The following is a 17,300-nucleotide window of genomic DNA, read 5'->3' on the forward strand; positions in this document are numbered from 1 at the left end:
GAAGCACTGCCACAGTCTCATTTCTTTTGGGAGATAAAGCTGTTCTGCTGGTGGTCACTGGTGAAAAAACTGTTTTGCAATCAATTGTTAAATGATGTTGAACACAAACAGAAGAAAGGACTCCAAAACAAATGGGATTTCTGAACCTGTAGAAGTTTAAAAGCCACCTTAGTCAATGGGAGCTTACTTACTAAAATGTGACATGTGAAAATCTCTTACAAGCCATTAGAGGTGCTTGTTAAGGACAAGAAGGTCACCAGGACAGCAGCTCTATACATTCATTCTGAGTAAAAAGCCATATAGTGTGTGCATGTGTGAAGGGGTGGAAGAGACAAAAACCTGCCAAAAGGAGGGAAATGCTATTTCTGTGACTGTTGCTTGTCATCCCTTTGATGGATGACTACATGGAAGAACATTATCTGACACCTTAATGATTTCTGAACCCTGGGCTTACTCCTTTGGCTCTGGAAGATGTTTGGCTATGTTACTGTAAATTTCATCTCACAAGACTGTGGGAGGCGATCTTTGCTTTGCCCAACTGGTCACAGTCAGACAGATGAGATTTAACTTGGCTGGCTAAGCTGGGATCTGAATCGACACATTTCAGAAAGAGATGATTAGGAAGAGGTGTCAGAATTGAATCAGAGGTTGGAGTAGACATTCTCTGTTCACTGTGGCAAATAGAAAACTTAATTTCATATATCAGAGATTTCCAGGGTGCATCTGAGGGAGACAGAGATATACCATGAAGCTCTGACTTCACCAGAAGAGGAACTTCAATCTGTTCACTCAGGAAAAAAAAAACAAAACGCACAAAGAAACAAAAACCAAACCAAAGTAAAACAAGAGCAAAAAAAAGACAACCAAGCCAAACAGACAAACACAAATAATAGAAATACAATATACCTGGTAACCTGGCTTTTAATAGCCTTACCTGCTGGTAGTTCACGCATGAATATGCCCGAAGCTCCTGTCATGTTCTGTCAAATGCCAAACACCTCCCCATAAGAAAGACGCACAAAGGGAGAAAGATTGTTGTTTCCTGAAGAAAACCCTGATGAACATTTACTTCCTTTCTAGGAAGTCCCCACTCCATTGCTTGAATGTTCCTGTTGACTGTACCATAGGTTTGGGAAAGCACTGATCTGCTGATGTGCTGGTCTCTGTTCACACTCCATCTTAAACTCTGTTTTGACTGAGCCTACATCTCGCTGTGCACTTCCTTCAATCAATTTTGAGCTTTTACCAACAGTTGAACTGCATGGAATCATCACCTTGCAGTATTTCTTCTAAAATTGAGTGGTCTTAAAATCAGGAGACAATTTCTGGTAGTCCTTCAAAAAACCTTTTTTACACCCAGATGCAGAATTTATGTGTCTCTTAAGGTCTTCCATGTGTACACATTATGAACTGTAATCTGCAAATATTAATGTACTCAGTTTTTTGGCATAACCCTGCAGAATGTACTTTCTTGTCAATTAATAAAATAGGTTGAAGGGAAATTATTTGACAATCACATATCAGTGATTCACAAATCAGGAAGTAGTTTTATTGTTGGAAAACCTGATGAGTTTACATGAAAGTTATCAGACTGATGAGCATTGCTGGCAACAACAAAAGAAAGCGTAGAAAAGGAAGCCAGTTCTGATATGGTTTTAATAGAGTGAAAACAGAAAAGATTTGAGTAATGTGCATCAGACAAGTGTTTGCACTTATCTATATTTTTGTCTGAAATAGAAATAGTTACACTTAATCCCTACATGGTATTTCTGAATTTATCATTATTTAGTGGCAGAGCAACATTAATCCTACATTTAATTAAATGAACTTTGTGCTGTCATTTATTTAATAAAGTAACGGTGAACATGTGGTAGAGTTGGGATCTTCTCTGAGATACATACTCTCCAGTTTGTGTTTTCTAGTTGTATGGGAAGCATGACTTGTTGAGCAGAGATTCAGGTTAAGCCTTCCTGGCTCAGCCTCCTGGCATTCACAAGAGTTATTTAGAAAAATTGATTGTTTAACAATCAATATAAACCTTGGAAAGAATATCTTGCTAGGAGAGCTGTGTTGATTTGTGTCATCTCCATGGAGACAGAGTTTGGATGCAATATCATGTGGAGTTGTCCCAGATGGACTCTGCTCATTTGCTCAATTAGTTTAATATGTGGATAGCCTTGTTCTGGAATCACTGTTCTGGTTCGATTTAATTCTTCCTTAATAGAAGAATTAGTGCTTTGTACTTGAAATTCATAGCTTCCCATGGACTGGAATGGTTTTTCAGTGTTTGGTAAGACTTTTGAAGTATTTGCAAAGCATTTACTCAACAGTGTAGAATCTTACACAGGTTTTGTTTAGTTTTGTTCCTAAATTTAGTATATGTGGCTTTCTCTTAGCATGCACATTAATCTCCCCCTTGGGAGTGGTAAACAAGAATAATTAGTAGCTGTTGTGATGGTCAAGTAAAGTAACAAGCATGTGCTCTTAAATAGTTTACCAAGGTTGTATGATGCAATTCTGTAAAAATGTACCAAGAACTATACTATTACTAAGTTTGTTGTTAAAGAAATGATTTCTTCATTCAAGTTGTAGTCTTTCCTGCTCCTTGCTGTTTTTTCCATGCCATTAATTTGGTTGGTTCTTCAGACCTTCTTTCTAATAGCACCTTGCACCTCCTTTTTGTTTCACGTTTTCCCCTTTCTCACTGTCTTTTGTAAACAGCACTATAACTCCATAATGTTTGGGAGCCCTGTTACAGAGACTGGTTTTAAATTAGGAGATAGAAACTGTATGTTCTCAGTGGACTATTCAAACACGTTTTGATGTTTATTGATGTTATTGATTTCTCTTTTTCACTCTAGGTGCGCTTAATGATCACAGATGCTGCAAGGCACAAGCTCCTCGTTCTAACTGGCCAGTGCTTTGAAAACACCGGAGAGCTCATTCTTCAGTCAGGGTCCTTCTCCTTCCAGAACTTCATTGAGATCTTCACAGATCAAGAGGTATGTTTAGAAAAGTGTCTTCTATGCATTGTTACGTGCTGGCAGAGATTCCTAGAAGTCTAAAAGTGGCTCTCTGTCTTATTAGAGTTACCACTGGCAGCCTGGTGCTGCTGCTCTTTACTCTCCATTACAGGCTTTCTCACAAAACTTTTATTTATTTTACTTTAGATTTCATGTAAATTGCCTAACAAAGTAATTAGATATTAATTTGGGAAATTAAATTACAGCTTTTGGAAAGAGAAAATCAAGGAACCTTCAACAATGGAACGAGATAGTGCTGTGTTTAAAATACACAGGTTGTTAATCTGAGGTGAACATACAAAACAGTTGAATTGAACTTGACACCAGGCTCTTGCCTGCATTAGCTTACTAATTAGCAAGTGGCACTAATGAGACAGAGGGTGCCTGTTAGAATAATATTTTTTTACACCATCTACCTGCTTAACTTTTTTATAGTAGTGTCTAAAATACAGACAGTGAATCTGTAAAACTTGTGGGTTTTACATTCCAAAAAGATAAGCATGAAATATACCAGTATTTCATGTCATTTGTCTCATGACTTGTTACTTTGCTCTCTTCCTTAATGTACTGTGTCTGAAAGCTCCCATAGGGCAGAAATCCATAGTAAACAAGCTGTCATAATTAATTTGGCTGCCATGTAAAGTATATATTTAAATAAACTGTATGGCTGCATCCACACAAGTTTAGTTTCCACTATTAATTAAGAGCATGTCAGTAGACTGAGATTTGAGAGTTCAGCACTGAGGCAGCATAGTTTGAATGAGCTCTAGTTTGACCTTATTGTATCCATATGATCTAGTCTCAAAGCCTTTTTATTCAGCAAATGGCTGGGGAAAGAACTGGATTCCTGCTCTCTGAGACAGTCTTTGCACCTAAAATTCACTAGCACTTGTCAGAGTTACTTTTCTATGAAATTACAAATTCCAAATCCCTGTCTAAATAGCAACACATATTTACTTTATGGCTACATGCTTAACTAGGGAAAAATGCTACCATTACAGAAAAAAAAAATAAATATTGCTTGAAAAGTGGAGGGATGGGGGTTGGCCATGAGTTGCAGATGCTGTGGGATTGCTGCAGCAGTGGGTGTTCAGGGAACACTCCCATGGGCTATGAGTAAGGCTCATTTGGCTCATCTCTGTGGCTGGCGGTGTGGTCACCAGCCAGCTGGCATGGCTCTCAGCAAGTGTTGGCTTCCAGCCTATTGTTTCTAAAGCCTTGGGGTCTCAGTGTGTCTGCAAGCTTTCACAAAACCAAAGCAAGATCATTTTTGCCATACTGCAGTTCATGCGTGCAACATTTTTAAAAAATTTAAAAAAAAAATTGAGAAAAAGGTCTAGAAAAAGTGGCTAGTGGTTTTCTAAATGGTGACGAGATGGAAGAATAACTGTGCTGTCCTGATCCTAGTGGACTTGGCAGTGCCAGATTTACAGTTGGACTCTTAATCTTAATCTCTTGACTCTTGATCTTAAGGGTCTTTGGCAACCTAAACAATTCTATGATTCTGTACCCATGTAAGGTGGGAGTAAGTGTTTCTGGCCTCTGCCTATTTTTACTTCACTGAGCCAAACCTGAACTAAGGTCAAGGAATGTCCTTGCAAATAAGTGATTACATTTTGAGAGATATTTGTATAAAGTCTATTCAGAAATCTGTCTCTAGCATGCAGAATTACCAAGTAAAGCCTGAAAGCAAGATATTAAATTTCTCCTATGTGGGAAGGTGTAGAATGTCACACTCTCCTGATTCTTCAACAACAGCTAGAACAGGAAAATCTTTCTTTGTGCCTTTGTGATTCAGGGTAGGAAGTAATAATTATGTTTTCTCTGAGCAGCCAACTTACTGTTTGTCTTCACTAGCTGTGATGCCTTTAAATCTTAAGCATTTCTCAACAGATGTCTCTCAATGTTTAAAAAGACATTCAGGTTTACAGCTATATTTATTTGCTCACACAATGGTTATGAATTTGGAGGAGTGGCTACATCTTTGTGTTACTGTCTATCCCTACTGTCACCATTTGAAATTCAGATCCATTGATACTTTCTGTGAGGCATGACTGAATTTTCTATTCCTAACAGTTACAATCTGTGCCTGGAATAAACTTCCTTTAATTTTTCATTAGCCTGGGCTTCCAGTGACTTAACACGTCATACATGCCAACTTTAAGGAACAAAAAAGTCAGAATTTAGAAATATGAAGCAGAAATCCAAGTATGGTATAATATAAACTGGAAAGGACTTGCCCCAAGATTTACCACAGTATATTCATTAGCCCAGTATGTTGCCATATGATTTTTTTTAATCTAGAAAAAATCAGCCCTTAATGAGAAACAGTCTGTACTCCAGTTTTATTTCCTTATCTATCCAACAGACTTGGATTTATTTATTTAGAGGAAATGATTTTTTATTACATTTGGCTCTCCCTAATGTGTTTTCAATGCTCATCAGAGACATATCATAAGGAATACTCTTGAGATTCTAAATCCATTTCAAAGCTATCATCAATGATTCTCCTATTTTCTTAGTTCTGCAATAAACAACAGCAGTGATTCCCCTATTGTTCTTATCTTTCAGCCTTTTCAGTCTTTTCTCCATTTATTCTTTCTGCTTTGTTTTTTTTTTCATTTGCTGTCATTCATACAGGGCCATGTCTGACTTATGGGTGAGATTTATTTATATTCTTGTCAAATGGCTTAGATACTCAGTAACAATGATACAGGAAGGTAGAAAATATTTATTTTGGGCTTTATTTATCTTTTTGTTGGACTGAGTTTTTTTTATAACAGCCACTGCATCTTTGTTGACTTCTATGTTTGGTAAATGCTAAAAATAAGTTATGTAACACAAAAAAAAAGTGAGACCTACACACAGAGACACCCAAAGAGATCTAACACAATCAAACATCATTAATCTTTTATATATTCATTTCCTCTGTTGTTACAGCTTGTGGTCTAAGACTTTCCAATTATTCAGCTGTAGTGTTATCTATATCATCCTTTTGAAAACTGTTCTTAAAGCTTGAGCTGACAACTGAGTCTCTGCAAAGAAGGTTATGGTATTTTGCATGATGATGTGCTGGCTTTTTTTCCACTGACATTTAATATCTGAATTACTTCTTTATAGAAGTTGGGTGATCTCTTTGTTAAGGGCAAATAGAACAGAAATGAGCTACATTTAACTGAATTGTCAGTTTAAAAACGTCAGAGTATCTGTGGAAGTTGGATAAGGTAAAATATGCCATACTTTTCATGTTTGCTTATCTGAGACCATCAAATACTATTTTTTTTGTTCAGAAATAATAGAATTGAGAACAGCTCTTTGCACTGTGGCATGGAAATTCACATTTTCTGTGCCTTTATTGGCAGCAGTTGGTTTTGGTACTAGAATGTTAAGAAATGCTGTCAAAATTAATTTGTCGAAATTAGTTTAGATTTCAAATTTTGTGGTCCATGAATTTTAAATCAAACTACTGACAAGAACATTTTTAACTGTGTTTTTTTATTGTTGTTGAACTTTCTTTGGCTCTGTGCTCAGAATCTCAGAAGTACAGAACTTAGAATCATATATTCATAGAATTGTTAAGGTTGGAGATGACAAATTCAAAGAACTGTTTGGGCTGGAAAAGATCTCAAAGATCATCAAGTCCAACTCTCACCCAACACTGCCAAATTCAACACCAAACTGTGACCCCAAGCACCACCACATCTACACATCTTAAATACCTGCAAGGGTTGGTGACTCAACCACTTCCCTGGGTAGACTGGTTCAGTGTTTGACAACATTTGGGGAAGAAATTTTCCCTCATACCCAGTCTGAACTTCCTGTAGTTTATTTGAGTTTGTAGTTTATTTGAGACCATTTCTTGTCATCCTGTCATTTGTTGCTTGTGAGAAGAGACCAGGCCCCCACCTGGCTACACCCTCCTTTCAGGCAGTTGTCGAGAGCAATAAAATCCCCTGGAGCCTCCTTTTTTCCAGGCTAAACAACCTCAGCTCACTCAGCCACTCGTTGTCAAACTTGTGCTCCAGGTCCTTCACCTGTTCTGTTGCCTTTCTCTTGACATGCTTAAGCACCTTAGTGTCTTCCATGGAGAGCAGGCCCAAAAATTTACAGCTGTTTCCATTTATGAAGTGTTAACTCGTTTCTTAATCTCAGAAAGAATCATTAGGGTTAGAAGGGACGTCTGGAGATTATTCAGTCCAAACCCTCTGCCAGGGCAGGATCACCCAGAGCAGGTGACACAGGAATACATCCAAGTAGATTTTTAATATCTCCAGAAAAGTACTTTACAGCCTCCCTGGGAAGCCTGTTTCAGTTCTCTGCCACCCTCAACATAAAGAAGTTCTTCCCCATTTTGAAGTGGAACTTGTGTTTTAGCTTATGGTCATTGTTCCTTTTCCTGTCACTGGTCACCACCAAAAAGAGTCTGGCACCATCCTCTTGACACCTGCCTTTGAGATATTTAATATGTATTGATAAGAACCCCTCCCAGACTTCTCTGGAATAAAAAGGCCCAGCTTCCACATTCTCACCTCCTAAGAGAGATGTTCCAGTCTCCTCATCATCTCTGTGGTTTCCGCTGGACCCTCTGTAAAACGAATTGTGATACCAGGTTACTTTAGCATCTTTACCCTCTGTAGCTCTGTCTTCCATGATCTGTGGAGATCAGAATTGAACACAGCACTCCAGATGTGGTCTCACTAAGGCTGAGTAGAGATCATCTCCCTCAGCCTGCTGGCTATACTCTTCCCAATGGAAAGAATGGTGCTGGCTTTTCAGGAATGGTATCCCTTAGGGATACAATTGATCATCTTGGCCACAGGCACATATTGCTGGCATATAATCAACTTGTCATCCACCAAGATTCTCAGGTCATTCTCTGCAGAGTTGCTTCTGAGGTCTGAGGGCTGGCCTGAGCAGTAAAGACTGAGGTAAAGAGGACATTCACTAATTCCACCTTCTCGAAGTTTTCCATGACCAGGACACCAGCCTGATTTATCAGTGACCCCACATTTTCCTTAATCTTCCCTTTGCTGCTGATGTACTTGTAAGAGTTCTTATTGTTGTTCTTGATAGCCTTTACCACACTCAATTCTAGGAGGGCCTTGACCTTCTTTGTTACATCCCTGAATAATCGGACAATATTCCTATAGTTCTGCCATGTGGTCTGTGCCTTTTTCCCTTATTTCTTTTCTTCCATTTGAGATTTACTAGGAGCTCCCTGCTTATCTGTGCATATCTCCTGACCCCTTTGGCTGATTTGTTGCTCATGGGAGTACACTGACCAGCTCTGTTGGACCCCCATATTTTCTAGGACCCTAAACCATGGGATTCCTCCAAATAGTCTTTGAAGACATCTAAGTTCAGGATTCTAGTAATGCTTACTGCTTTTCTTCCACCTCATAGGATTCTGAGTTCCATCATCTCATGGTCACTGTCCTGAAAAACTCTCCTGCTGAGATTTATCTCTTGATAAATCTGGGAGCAATACTGGCTTCTCAGGAGCCAGCCCACAGAAAGACCTGCACAAACAGTGGTGTGGTGGAATATATCCCATGACAGAAAGAGAAAGGATAGTTATTGCCCCTGGGAGGACGCTGACCTCCTCTGTGTTGCAGTCGCTCTCTGCCTGTTAAGAGGTTGTTCTTTGTTCTTTAGATACTTGGCTGTTTCTTCTGGGTGGACTGGACCAGCAGGGAGGTTCATGAGCCCATGGTAGACATACAATGGCAGCTCAGGCTGCATTATCCCCACAGCCCTTACACCCTGTCAGTGTAAAGGTTAGAACCATCTTTCTATAAAATATGTAGGAGGAAAGGTGAAACCTTGGATCCTGTTGTCCTTTGGGCAGTACTGACCAGAAATAAGGTCCTCCTTTGTATTTTAAAAAATACGGCAGTAAATGAATTGTGATACCAGGTTACTTTAGCATCTAGGTTGGGGACTCAGCAGTGCAGAGCCAAATGAAAAAGGTTTTGTTAATCTGATCAGAAAATATTATGTGTTGACATTAACTGTGATTAAAAAATGAATTTGTGTGCATCTTCTTGTGTTTTTGTTTTATAACCCTAGATTGGTGAACTGTTGAGCACCACACATCCTGCCAACAAAGCCAGCCTAACTCTTTTCTGCCCTGAGGAGGGAGACTGGAAAAATTCCAACCTTGACAGACACAACCTTCAAGACTTTATTAACATTAAACTCAACTCAGCTTCCATATTGCCTGAGATGGAAGGACTCTCTGAATTCACAGAGTATCTGTCAGAATCAGTAGAAGTGCCATCACCTTTTGACATTTTGGAACCTCCAACCTCAGGAGGTTTCTTGAAGCTCTCCAAACCCTGCTGTTACATTTTCCCAGGGGGAAGAGGGGATTCTGCATTATTCGCAGTGAATGGATTCAATATGCTTATCAATGGAGGATCTGAAAGAAAATCTTGTTTTTGGAAACTTATTCGGCACTTGGACAGGGTAGATTCCATTCTGCTCACTCACATCGGAGATGACAATCTGCCAGGAATCAATAGCATGCTTCAGCGAAAGATAGCTGAATTAGAAGAGGAACAGTCTCAAGGGTCTACTACCAACAGTGACTGGATGAAAAATCTGATCTCACCTGATTTAGGAGTTGTGTTCCTTAATGTACCTGAGAACCTGAAGAACCTGGATCCTAATTTTCGAGTAAAAAGGAGTGTAGAAGAAGCTTGTTTTACTCTCCAGTACTTAAATAAATTGTCTATGAAACCAGAACCTCTTTTCAGAAATACAGGAAATACCATTGACCCTATAATTTTATTTCAGAAAATGGGAGTTGGCAAACTCGAGATGTATGTGCTTAATCCTGTCAAAAGCAGCAAAGAGATGCAGTATTTTATGCAGCAGTGGAGTGGTACTAACAAAGATAAAGCTGAATTCCTGCTACCAAATGGCCAAGAATTAGACATTCCATTATCCTATTTCACCTCTGTCTCATCCCTGATTGTGTGGCATCCAGCTAATCCTGCAGAAAAAATAATCCGAGTTCTCTTTCCTGGAAACAGCACCCAGTATAATATTCTAGAGGGACTAGAAAAACTCAAACACTTAGACTTCCTTAAACAACCAATGGTTACACAAAAAGACCTAACTGGGAACATTGCTAGTCCAGCTGTGAAGCAAGCAAAATTGAAACAACGAACAGATAGCAAGGAGAGTCTGAAGCCTGCTGCAAAGACACCACCAAATAAGCCTGTCAGAAAGGAATCTAAAGAAGAAACACCAGAGCCTGTGAAGCCTAGTCCAGTACCAGAAAAGCCTCAGAAGCTGGAAAGCAAAGAAAAAGTTCCAGTTAAAAAAGAAAAACCAGCAAAAATAGAGACCAAACCAATAGTGGTGGAAAAAGATATACCAAGTAAGGAAGAACAACTAGTGAAGTCTGAAATTCCGGAAAAACAAAGTACAGATGTAAAACCGAAAATATCCAAGGAGAAGACGGTGAAAAAGGAAGTCAAAGCAAAACCTGAGGAAAAGAAAGAGGACAAAGAAAAGCCAAAGAAAGAGGTTTCTAAAAGAGAGGAGAAAACACCCATCAAAAAAGAGGAAAAACCAAAAAAAGAAGAGATCAAGAAAGAAGTTAAAAAAGAGGTGAAAAAGGAAGAGAAGAAGGAAACTAAGAAGGAGATAAAGAAAGAAGCTTCAACAAAAGAATCTAAAAAAGAAGTTAAAAAAGAAGAGAAGAAGGAAATCAAGAAGGAAGACAAAGAAGCCAAAAAGGAAATCAAGAAGGTTTCTAAAGAAACAAAGAAGACAGCTACTCCATCAAATGAAGCCAAAAAGCCAACAGCAAAACCTAAACCACAAAAGAAGGAGGAACCTGGTAAAAAAGAAGCAATACCTGCTGGAAAGCCGAAAGAAAAAGGAAAAGTTAAAAGTGTGAAGAAGGACCTCAAAGTCAGTGGAACACAAGCTGCCCTTGCAGCAGTTGGAGCCACAACTATAGCAGCTGCAGAAATTGCAGCCGGTGGAAAGGAGCTTGAAGCAGAGAGATCACTTATGTCTTCACCAGAGGATTTAACAAAGGATTTTGAAGAATTAAAAGCTGAAGAAGTAGAAACAATAAAAGAAACAAAATCCCAAGTTGCACTTATAAAGGATGATCTGAAACTCACTGGCACAGTGCAAAAAGACACCTTTGAAGTACAAAAAGAAAAATTGGATAATGAAGGACCTGCTGAGTCATCTGATGAAGGCATAACTACCACAGAGGCTGAGGGTGAGTGTGAACAGACACCTGAAGAATTGGAACCTGTGGAGAAACACAAGGTTGATGACAATGAAAAATTTGAAGATGAGGGAACTGGCTTGGAAGAATCATCTGAAGCAGATTATGAAGAAAAGGCAGAGACAGAAGAAGCTGAAGAACGAGATGAAGTAGAAAAGGCACGACTGGATGCCACAAAACCATATATGGAAGAATCAAGAAAAATTGCAGGTGGCTTAGAAAAAGTAATAACTCAAGTAGATGCTAACATTAAAGATGAAAAGTATATCGAAAAGGCAGATTATGAGGCATCCGATGAACGAGCTGAAGAGGACAGGGAAGAAGCAATAGAAAAAGCAGAAACTGAAGAGACTGAAGAAGATGAGGAAGACAAAGCAGAAGACATCCGAGATGAAGAGGAAACTGAAAAAGCAGAAGCCGAAGAAGATTACGTGATGGCTGTGGTAGACAAAGCTGCAGAATCTGGTGAAGCTGGAGATAAGTATGGCTTACTCATAATCACACCAACTAAATGCTCAGAGTCTCAGTCTCCAGTAATTGAACCAGCTTCTTCCATCCATGATGAAACACTACCTGGTGGTTCAGAAAGTGAAGCCACTGTTTCTGATGAGGAAAATAGAGAAGATCAACCAGAGGAATTCACTGCTACTTCAGGTTACACACAGTCCACCATTGAAATATCCAGTGAACCAACTCCAATGGATGAAATGTCAACACCCCGAGATGTCATGAGTGATGAAACTAACAATGAGGAAAGTGAGTCACCCTCTCAGGAGTATGTGAACATTACCAAGTATGAGACATCACTGTACTCTCAAGAGTTCAGCAGAGCTAAACTTTCTCCACTTCCAGATGCTTTTAATGGGTTATCTGAAGGATCAAAAACAGAGGCCACAGAAGGTAAGGATTATAATGCCTCAGCTTCCACCATCTCACCACCCTCCTCATTAGAGGAAGACAAATTCTGCAAATCTGCATTCCAAGATGTATACCGGCAAAGAGAAAGTGAAATCCAAGGCACTGACAAATTACAAATCAAAGAACCCTATCAAGAAGATGGTGGAAAACATAGTTCAGCCAAGAGTCCAGCTGACAGTTTGTCTCCTCCATCACCTGTTGCCAAAACACCACTGAGTGAACGTAGTGTAAACTTTTCACTCACTCCTAATGAGATCAAAGTTCCTTCTGAGTCTGTCCCCACTGCTAAATTGCCTGATGTACACCAAGAAGTTGCTGAAGAGCACTGTGCAAGCCCTGAAGATAAAACATTAGAAGTAGCATCTCCTTCACAGTCTGCTGCTGGTAGTGCTGGCCACACACCTTATTATCAGTCTCCCACTGATGAAAAGTCCAGTCAGCTTCCCTCTGAAACCAGTGAAAAGTCAACAGAAGCTCCTATTAGCTTTGAGTTCAGTGACGTCAAAGATGAGTCTGCAAAATGCAGAATAAGCCCTATGGATGAGCCTGTGCCAGATTCAGAATCTCCTATTGAAAAGGTTCTTTCACCTCTGCGGAGTCCTCCACTGATAGGTTCAGAGATGACTTATGATACATTTTTAAGTGCTGATTTAAAATCTCCCAGCAGAGATTATGGAAGTCCTTCTGAGGGGAAACCTGAAAAAGACAAATCACCTGTTCAAATGAGCCCAGCTTCTGAAGCAAGCTCTGTGGGCCTCTTCCAAGAAAAACAAGATGAGAAAAGCATGGAATTTATGGTAATTAAGGAAGGCTTCAGCCTGGAGAGGAAAATGGAGGATACAGAACCCAGCAGCTCCCAGTCTTCACTGGTCTTGGATGAGCGGAAGTTAGCAGGTGATCTCTCACCAACTCAAATAGATATCAGTCAGTTTGGTTCTTTAAAAGAAGATACCAAAATGTCAATTTCTGAAGGCACTGTCTCTGACAAGTCTGCAACTCCTGTTGATGAGGTTGTTGCAGAAGACACCTATTCACATATAGAAGGAGTAGCTTCTGTCTCCACAGCATCTGTTGCTACTAGTTCATTTCCAGAACCAACTACTGATGACGTATCTCCCTCTTTGCATGCTGAGGTTGGCTCTCCCCACTCTACTGAAGTTGATGATTCTCTTTCAGTGTCAGTTGTACAAACACCAACAACTTTTCAGGAAACAGAAATGTCTCCATCTAAAGAAGAGTGCCCAAGGCCTATGTCAATTTCTCCACCAGATTTCTCACCTAAAACTGCAAAATCAAGAACACCGGTGCTTGATCACAGATCTCCTGAGCAGTCAGCTATGTCAGTAGAATATGGTCGGGAGTCACCTGAGCAGTCTTTAGCAATGGATTTTAGTAGGCAGTCTCCAGAATATCCTGCTGTAAGCACTAGTATACACCATATATCTGAAAATGGACCAACGGAAGTAGATTATAGTCCTTCAGATATACACGAGTCTCCTTTTGCACGGAAGATTTCACCTGTGGAACAGTTATCCTACTCTCAAGAGAAAGATATTTCAGAAATTATTTCAGTTTCTCAAATTGAAGCTTCATCCTCAACTTCATCAGCTCATACACCTTCCCAGGTAGCTTCACCACTGCCAGAGGAAACTTTTTCAGGTGGTGTTCCACCCAGAGAGATGTCGCTGCATTCTTCTTTTACCTCAGAAAAGGTGCAGAGCCTAGGAGAAAAGCTGTCACCAAAATCTGACCTGTCTCCATTAACTCCAAGGGAATCTTCTCCCCTGTATTCTCCTACTTTTCCAGATTCACCTCCTGCAATCACAGAAGCAGTATCAGCTAGCCACACACCTTTGTTGTCACAGCGAGTGTCTTCTGTCAAAGCCTTTGGTTATGAGGAACCCCTATCAAAGCACAGTCCAGAACCTTTACTCAGCCCAGATAAAGAAGATTCAGAAAAAAGCAGCAGGTCACCAGAAGAACTTAGTTATTCATATGAGGACAGAGAGAAAACTACCAGGTCACCAGAGAATATTGGCTATTCCTATGAGGCAGTTGGAAAATCTACTAGATCACCTCAAGCCATGGATTATTCCTATGAGACAAGCAGAAAAACTACTAGGTCTCCTGACACCACAGATTATTCCTACGAGATAACCAGGAACACTACTAGGTCACCTGAGGGTACAGACTATTCATATGAGATAACTGCAAAAAATATGAGGTCATCTGAGGTCACAGATTATTCTTATCAGATAACAGGGAAAACCACCAGGTCACCAGGGGCCACAGATTATTCCTATGAGACAGCTGGGAAAACCACCAAATCACCTGAAGCCACAGATTATTCTTATGAGTTAACTGGGAAAGCTACCAGGTCACCTGATACTATGGATTACTCCTATGAGACAACAAGGAAAACCTCTAAGTCACCAGAAGCTGTTGGCTACTGCTATGAGACAATTGGGAGAACCACCAGGTCATCAGAGGCCATGACTTACTCTTATGAGACAACTGGGAAAGCTTCTAGTTCACCTGAAGCCACAGATTACTCGTTTGAGACAACTGGGAGAGCCGCCAGTGGGAGGTCATCTGAAGCTACCAGCTATTCCTGTGAAGAAAGTGCGCATTTTACGCCAAGTAAATCACTAGCAGAATCCCGTCAAGATGTTGACTTATGCCTTGTGTCCTCTTGTGAATATAAACATCCCAAAACTGAACTTTCACCTTCATTTATCAATCCAAATCCCCTTGAGTGGTTTGCAAGTGAAGAACAGTCTCAAGATCAAGAGAAGCCACTAACTCAGTCTGGGGGAGCTCAGCCTCCTTCTGGGGGAAAGCAGCAAGGGCGGCAGTGTGATGAAACCCCTCCCACCTCTGTGAGTGAATCTGCCCCGTCTCAGACCGATTCGGACGTTCCCCCGGAGACTGAGGAATGCCCTTCCATCACTGCAGATGCTAACATTGACTCAGAAGATGAGTCAGAAACCATTCCAACGGACAAGACAATTACGTACAAGCACATTGACCCACCACCTGTCCCAATGCAGGATCGCAGCCCTTCCCCCAGGCACCCTGATGTTACCATGGTTGATCCAGAGGCTCTGCCAGTTGAACAGAATTTAGGTAAACCTTTGAAGAAGGACCTCAAAGAAAAGACAAAGACAAAAAAGCAGGGTACGAAGACCAAGTCATCTTCTCCTGTTAAAAAAAGTGATGGTAAATCAAAACAAGTGGCTTCCCCAAAGCCAGCTACAAAGGAATCTTTAGACAAAATTTCCAGAACAGCCTCTCCAAAAAAGAAGGAATCTGTGGAGAAGGCAACCAAAAATATCTCTAATCCAGAGGTGAAGTCTCGAGTGGAAGAGAAAGATAAGGATACCAAGAATGCAGCAAATACAACAGCATCCAAGTCAGCAAAGACTGCAACCACAGGTAAAGACAAATAGCAATGCCCTGGTGTTATGATTTTCTTAGTTGTTGCAATATAGTTAGTTTGCATTGCATCAGCTGAGAATATGGTTTGTGGCATATCCTCAAAGAAAGTTCAGGTTTTATGTATAAATCCATCATGTAAATGCCACATTTAAATGCATTCAATTAACTAGTTTTACTTCTATGATCTGAGAAAATTGATGTCAGTTTTGCCCAGAGAGTTCATAAAAATAGAAAGAATTTAATACAATCTGTCTTAACAACTAACTACCTAATAGAATTGAAAGTACACTTTTGTAGGTGAAGTAAAATCAGTAGCAAAGATTCATTGATTCATTGTGAGAAATAAGTAGATAAAATTCTCCTCAACATAAATTAATACAATTTAATATTGTGGGAGGAAAACTCACTATCTGTCTTTGGCTTGTCTTATTACTTTGCTGTATTGATTTTAGAAGCAGCATATAAAAAAAATTAACATTAGTAAAAGCATTTTGAGTGAACTAAGCATGTACATGACGTATTCCTGTCTTATGCTGTCAGTGATGACTAAACATACACAAAGTTAATGCAATTTTGGATGCCTGCTGTATGTTCCAAGTAGCAGTAAAATACAAATTAGATTACTGAAGGGGAGGTATTGCACTAATCTGTTGTTTCCAGCAAACCTTGCTGGGGACTGTCTGGGGGACACTTTGATTATTCTGCTGTGAGGACTCATGCTCCATTGAAAGATTCTTTATAAGGAGCAGTTCTAGGATTCAGCACAAACAAACCAGCATTCAACTATCCTTAGCTTCCCCATTTTTGGCAGTCCACTGTTCCTTTCTCACACCATCATTTGCATCTCTCTGTTAGAATATACATTTCAAAGCAGCAATGTGGTTATTCATGCTGTGCACTGGCACAGCACTTCAGCTCTACATTAAAGTCATTAGGCATACCTCTCAGGTGTGTGCTGGAATAATTACTAATGACATAAAATTGTAAAAATGTAGCAACAAGTATCTTAATCAGTGTTGGTATGCACAATTTAAAAAATCTGAGATTTTTTTTTATCGTCAAAGATGATATTTTAAAAAGATAAAATATTTTGTAACAAAACTAATAGCAAACTCTCTAAATCTGGAAATCTTATCTCTTCATTTGGCATTTTGCCATATGGTATGTGTCAGGACAGACAACTGTAAGGGAGTTTGCTGACCTTACAATTTTTGACCCTAAATTGATTGTATTGCTCAGAAAATTGTTTACTAAGCTTAATCAACATGAGAAAGGTAGTAAATCATAAGTGTTGATTATCCAGGTAAAATTACTGGCTGAAGCCAAATATTTAGTTTGCACCATAATTCAGTTTAGAGCAAAGGATGGTAATTTTTTTACATGTTGCACTTGATTTTGACTGAAGCTCTTCTTCGAACAACTACTACATATACTATGTACAGCAGCAAAGAAACACTCCCCCCTACTTTTTGTGATAAATAGCTGTTTGTGTATGCAAATAAGGATACAACAGGCAGACAAATACTTGACTCTGTTCCCTGAATTGCTTTGCAACTTCCTCCTTCCAAGTTCTTCCTTGACCCTCTTTGAGCTCACATGTAGTAGGTTCCTGATGCATCTGTAAGGCAACCTGAGCATACCAATTGCTATCATATCTTGCTATG

At 39.7% G+C, this 17,300-nt stretch overlaps 1 protein-coding gene across 1 annotated transcript in view; it reads left to right on the forward strand.

Moving 5' to 3' along the window:
- Positions 1 to 17,300, forward strand: part of MAP1B (microtubule associated protein 1B) — a 68,478-nt gene that overhangs the window by 45,669 nt on the left and 5,509 nt on the right. Inside the window, exons 4-5 of the mRNA XM_086866670.1 lie at positions 2,862 to 3,002; positions 9,093 to 15,633. Of these exons, the coding sequence (XP_086722796.1) occupies positions 2,862 to 3,002; positions 9,093 to 15,633 (6,682 nt within the window). The remainder of the gene's footprint in view (positions 1 to 2,861; positions 3,003 to 9,092; positions 15,634 to 17,300) is intronic.

The sequence above is a fragment of the Cyanistes caeruleus genome, chromosome Z (assembly GCF_971803275.1).
Source record: "Cyanistes caeruleus chromosome Z, bCyaCae1.hap1.1, whole genome shotgun sequence".
In the NCBI taxonomy this organism is placed as follows: domain Eukaryota; kingdom Metazoa; phylum Chordata; class Aves; order Passeriformes; family Paridae; genus Cyanistes; species Cyanistes caeruleus.